This window comes from Engraulis encrasicolus, chromosome 4 (genome assembly GCF_034702125.1).
Source record: "Engraulis encrasicolus isolate BLACKSEA-1 chromosome 4, IST_EnEncr_1.0, whole genome shotgun sequence".
Taxonomy (NCBI): domain Eukaryota; kingdom Metazoa; phylum Chordata; class Actinopteri; order Clupeiformes; family Engraulidae; genus Engraulis; species Engraulis encrasicolus.
The window spans coordinates 54,923,818-54,930,037 of NC_085860.1; the positions used below are offsets into that span (position 1 = coordinate 54,923,818).

A 6,220-nucleotide genomic window follows, 5' to 3' on the forward strand; every position below is an offset into this window, starting at 1 on the left:
TGAATATTCAGGAGAAAGTAGTCAGCCTAGAATCATAGGAAATTACATAGTCAAATACTGCACTGTATACTTATAGTATCATCGACAGAGAGAGACACAGTGGTGTAGTCTACGTAGAACGCGGGTATACAGAGTATACCCACTTCTAAATTTTAGGGACTTCAGTATACCCACTTAAAATTGATTGATCCATTATTTAGAATAGCATAAATATATACAGTATACCCACTTCAAAAAATGTTCGAATATACAGTATACCCACTTCAAAAGAGTAGACTACACCGCTGGAGAGACATGACATGCTCAAGACATCTTGAAGCATTCTGCTCTCTCCAGACATCACTGTCTAGTTTTCTGTGGTTTTGTTGTATCCTGTGCGAAATGTGACGTGTCATGGTCAACTCTTCAATGACCTGTTATATGCGTCAGCGCTGTCTCTGTGGTCTGCTATTGGTAGCAGGTTGTAGGGATTTTTCCTAGAAGTGGGTGTGCAGGGTTGCTGACCGCTTTGGCCAGGCCCAGTGCAAAGTTTCTGAAGGCCCACCCAATAGACTATACAATGTAATGAAGACACACCCGCACACAACCTCTCTCTCCTCTCTCTCTCTCTCTCTCTCTCCTCTCTCTCTCTCTCTCTCTCTCTCTCTCTCTCTCTCTCTCTCTCTCTCTCTCTCTCCCTGTGCCTGGGGCAACATTCGCACACACCCTCTCTCTTCTCTTTCTCTCTCCCTGTGCCCGGGGCAACATTCGTCTTTGTCACCCGCCCCCACCGACTTCCCTGGGTCGGTGTAATGCGGAAGAATATTTTCAAAGGTTTTCATTCAAACTTTTGACAGTGTTTGCTCTATGTACCATTCTAAACATTGTGTCAATATTATTTCACCAGTTCCTTTCACTGTTTGTAGGCCCAAGGTGACCGTTCTACTTCAGGGTAGAAACCGCCCAACGAAAGGCTATTTGAGCTATGTATCGGAAAGGAACAAGTAGGAGTGAAAGTTGCAAATTGTGTGTTTGAAATTGAGACAAAAACTAGCCTTTTGTCTGAAAAGGGAATGGCAACAAGTTGACAGCAATAGACATTCAAGTTAAAGTTCTGAAATAGGGTGTGAACATCACACATTTGACAATGTTTCTGCTCTAAACATACATGTATGACCTCTTCTGGACATGTTAGAGCTTTACAGGCTAGAGGGTAGTGATGAGATTTTCGGCTCTTCTTTGAGATGCGGTTCTATTGGCTCGTCTTACATCACTACTATAGGGCACTGAGTTTTAGCCTGGGTCTCACACATACCCTCGCGCATTTTCGCCCAACTTTGTGGTTGGTAACAACCATCTGCGTGAGAACCAGATTAATTGAGTTTAACTACCGCCATAGAGTTGTACAGATTTTGAGAATGGTTCAATGAATTTGTTTAATATCTTTTAATAGATAGGAAAATGAATAACATAATAGTAACAGCATGTGCACCCTACCATGCACAGCACTGATGAGTCAGGGGCCTCAGCCTAGTGACTGCATTTGCCTGGGCACATGGATGAATTATAATTCTATACTTGGGTTCTCAGTGTGTTTATCAACACGATGTTTTGAGAAGGGGCAAGACACTGGCAGCCAGCCATCCACGTGAGCTGATTTTGTGACTGACAGCGGTTTCCAACAATCAGAGGTTGAGTTGTGCACAGCTAGGTTCGCGCAGTCAGGTTATACACAAAATTTAGAACCCATGTATAGGCCTTTGTGCCACAACAAGAAAGGGCCATACTAGAAAATATTAGTTTATTACTTAGTAAACTTTCATGAAAATATCAAATAGGCAGCCCAATTTCAATGAGCAGCACACAGCGGTGTAGTGGGGATTTTTAAAGTGGGGGTACGTGATTTTTAACGTCATCAAATAATTAGGCAACTTATCATGTCATACCCCCCAACTGTCCTTAATATACCGTCATTGTTTCTCCGTTTTCATCTGTTTGGTCAATCACCTGCAATACTGCTATGTGATCATTCCTTTTTGTATTCAAACATGGGCAGAAGATTTAAAAAAAAATTTCACTTCAGGAGAAGTGGGTGGACTGCACAGTGCACCTTTAATGTGATATGGACATTGTAACTTCAGGAGCCCGATTGGCTCTCGGGCCCCTGGGCCTGGGCCCGGCAGACCTGTGGAGTAGGCCGAGAGGCGCATCTTGCCACCAGGCAAGGCAGGCAGTCGCTTGGGGCCCCCAGAATAACAGCCCACACTGTACAGTATTGCAGATTTTGTTTCAAATGTTCCCTCTTTTGCATTTTTGCTTGGGGCCCCACCTGACCCTAGATTCGCCTCTGAGTAGGCCTAATTGTCCTTGTCTGGATATGTCTCCACCAGGGCCGGATTAACGCACAGGCTAGATATGGCTGCAGCCTAGGGCCCCCACCTTCCAGGGGACCCCTGATCGGTCAGAGGTGAAAAAAAAATGCAGAATTTTGACCCAATGCAACATTGAAAAATGTATCTATTGTGTTCAGTACAGTTGGTAGACAAGTTGCCCTCAATTCCTATCTTATAATTATTACATTGTCTATGTAATTTTCCTGGAAAATTTGCCTTTCAGGGGGCCCCACAACAACCTGTAGCCTAGGGGCCCCGGGCAATGTTAATCCGGCCCTGGTCTCCACAGGTTATGATGGAATAAAGAGGACCGATGAAAACAGTGGCAGTTTACAGAGAATTCCATTTCACTCACAGAAAGATTATTATTTGTTAATAAGAACATTGTAAAAATGTGTTTTCCCTCTCAAGTCCATCTACAACCCTGGGCCAATACGTTGGAGAATATGGGTTCCATTCATGCTTGAGTTCCAAAGAGTATGCTTGATGGAACCTAAACACACACCTATGCTATTGCTAGGGGTCCAGGTGCCAGGGGCCATTTCTTTCTTCAGGCCATTTACATCTTATTCGAATACTTTTCATAGGTATTTCCAGACTGGATGCACACAGCACACAGGACAATCTATAAACTATTTGGTGATAGCTTAGACATCAGAATATTATGTGCTTTTATGTCTTATATAATTGACAAAACAAGAACAATATTAAACCAGGCCTATTTTACTTTGTGGCAAGTTTTCTCCTGAATTTCCCCCTGGGGATCAATAAAGTTACTCTACTACTCTAAGTTTCCACTGTGACAAAAAAAAGCTTTGTAATCTTCTCCACGCTCTGTTCGAACCAGCCAATGGGATACCAGAACGCCCTGGCTCCCCCCTAACGGAAGTGGCGTTGGGTTGGAATGTTTTCTGGCGTGAAATTTAAAATCCAGTCATCAACTCACATTGATTCATAATAAGTGAGCGGTAAGTATATACTTTAAATTGCATAGTTACACAAACTAGCGCTGATTGAATTAGGTTACCCTGAGGTCGACCCATTCGGTGCAAAGTTTCCACTAACTGCTAACTAGTCTCACTGCGATAAACTCATTCAAGGCCGTAACGTCAGATTTGGCTAGCAACTCGCTAAAGTTCTTGTCTTCTTTGACTTTCTTCCCTGGTCTAATAAAAATAGAGCTAATGTTACTACTACTAAAGTTACGCGAACAAAACATGGGGTAGTGCTACGGTAGCACTGTTACCCTTCAGGGTGTTGTCTGTGGTAATTTTATGTTGGACATTGTCGTCTGATTAGTTTTGAAAAGCATCAGGAAATTCTCACACAAGATATGTTTTCAGCACTACTGCATCGTGTTGCTTCCGTAACATCACATTTCCCTGTTTTAGCAAATCGTCATTTTAAATTCGACGATATGTTTGATGATAGCCAGTTGTATGTAAACCCCTGAGCTGCTTAGGCTGCTCAATAAACTTTACATTGTCCGTCGTTGCATTGCAGTATTTTTTAAATGACAATTTCCCGACCTTTTTATAAATGAATCAGCAATGTAAGGCATACAATCTGCTGAAACATTTTTATGATTGTATTAGACGTCTGGACTAATCACGAAGAATAAAGCACTAAAATACATGTAACTTACTTCCTGTTTCTGCAAGGGATGTTTGTCGCCGCACACACGTTTGGAAGACAAGTTAGGACGTGTTTCATTTACACTGTAGTTAGTACATGTTTGTTTGGAACAAAAGCAGATACCACCGCAGTACCTCAGATGAAGGGGAAAAACCTTCCTTCTTTTTGATGTGTATGACTGAACAAAATTCTTGAGCAAAAAATCGACAAGTATCTTGGTCTTGATAATCAACCATTGGACATTATGTAGGCTAATTGCCCTCCATAATCTTAACTAACCAGTACATACATACTTATTCCTTTACTTTTATTTTTCTCCTGAAGGAGTTCTGGGGGTTGTGCTCAGAAAGAATAACTGGAATATTACTCAATGGTTATAAACATTTTGCGTAAGCGCTTCATCATGTTTCATCATCATTTGTCCTTGTTGTTTACTTGTGTGTAATTTACTGTCAGTCTGTAGAATGGACTGTATAATCACTCCACAATGTCTTCCATAAAAAAGCATTGAAGGGTGTGTGTGTGTGTGTGTGTGTGTGTGTGTGTGTGTGTGTGTGTGTGTGTGTGTGTGTGTGTGTGTGTGTGTGTGTGTGTGTGTGTGTGTGTGTGTGTCCGTGTGTGTCCGTGTGTGTCTCTTTCTTGTGCATGTGTGCATGTCCAGGTTGTCCATGGCTCAGTCATTGGTCCCGGGCGTGTCAGGCGTGGTCCTGAGGGGTGTCCCCATCCCCATCTCCCCCGAGTGCCAGCCCTCCCCCATGACTGAGCTCACCAACTGCTTCACCGGCCTCGCTGCCTTCCAGTCAGGGTAACAACAACAACATTACATGAGTACCACTACTACCACTATCATCACATCACATTACACTTAGCTGACACTTTTTATCCAAAGTGACTTACAATTATGTTTAAGTACAGGGTATTGGTTACAGTCCCTGGAACAGTGTGAGGTTAGGAGCTTTGGCCATGGAGTGAGATGGAGATTAGGAGGATGGGATTCGAACCTACAACCCTCTGATCTAAAGCCCATCTCCTTAACCACTAGGTCACGGCTGCCCGACTACCACCAGCACATACAGTGTACGCCACACCTATTCCAGGCTCTAGATCAATCAGACAGAAGCCTAGTCTCGCTAGTCTAGTATCATCATACTGCCGTGCAAAACAAGAACGCAGTAACTCGAAAATGGTCAAAAAAAATTTAGATCGGAAATAGGCTTTAAACTACATCATTTGTCTTGTGTCAAAAAAACGTGGTCCAACATCGTCCCGTTTTAGAGAGAAATCATGTTGAAAGTGCAAAAATTATGTTACGTTGTACAAAACAAAAACGCAGTAAGTCGGTGAGTTACTGTTGCACGTTCCAATGGGAATGGTTTGGGAGTAGACAGTAATACTAGCCAAGAACGCAGTAACTCCTGCAGTAACTCCATTTTGTGGCAGTAATACCAGCCAAGAACGCAGTAGCTCCATTTTTTGGGGCAAAAAAGACTCATAAATGTTGTTTTTTCGGGGGGGCAGCTCGTCACTTTACTGACGAGCTGCCATATAGGAAACTTTGAAGCCTTTTTTCTCAGCTTGCCAAAATCCGAGTTACTGCGTTCTTGTTTTGTAGGGCAGCATACACCACCACACACATCTAAAAGCCACCCCACACCTATTTGAGCCAGAGGCTATACCACTACACAAACACAGTTTTGCATTGTTTCCTTGAGTCAGGGTCATATAACATTAGTGCTGCTATCCCACACCACCACCACCACTACCACCAACGCATGCAGTTTCACATATCTGCTACACGCCATCCCACCACACCTCTCCCTGGTTATGCTACACACAGACACAATGACACTCACACCTTTAGTCGTCTTACCTCATTCCTTCAGTCAAGGTAAGAACACTGAGGCACAGACACAGACAAAATCCTCCTCACACAGTTTGCTAACACTGGTTTGTTAACGCTGACCAAGATAGAAGAGGCCTTTGGCTTTGGTTTGATTGAAGGATGAGCCTGCGAGTCTATTCTATTGGGAAGCTTGCGCTGGGTTAATTTAACTGGGTTAGCCTGTAACCACCTTTTGGAATATAATATCCCCACTAGGGCTGGGTAAAATAATCGATATAATCGATCAATATCATTTCAAAATTCACATAATCAATTCACAGGGCACAAAATCGATTTTTTTTTTGTTCTTTTCCTTTTTTTATTTTTTATT

At 42.7% G+C, this 6,220-nt stretch overlaps 1 protein-coding gene across 1 annotated transcript in view; it reads left to right on the forward strand.

Moving 5' to 3' along the window:
* The first annotated feature begins 3,255 nt into the window (after positions 1 to 3,255).
* LOC134448144 (M-phase inducer phosphatase 1-B-like) overlaps positions 3,256 to 6,220 on the forward strand; it is a 37,009-nt gene continuing 34,044 nt past the window's right edge. The window contains exons 1-2 of the mRNA XM_063197903.1: positions 3,256 to 3,340; positions 4,669 to 4,812. Coding sequence (XP_063053973.1) covers positions 4,676 to 4,812 — 137 coding nt within the window. The 5' untranslated portion in view covers positions 3,256 to 3,340; positions 4,669 to 4,675. The remainder of the gene's footprint in view (positions 3,341 to 4,668; positions 4,813 to 6,220) is intronic.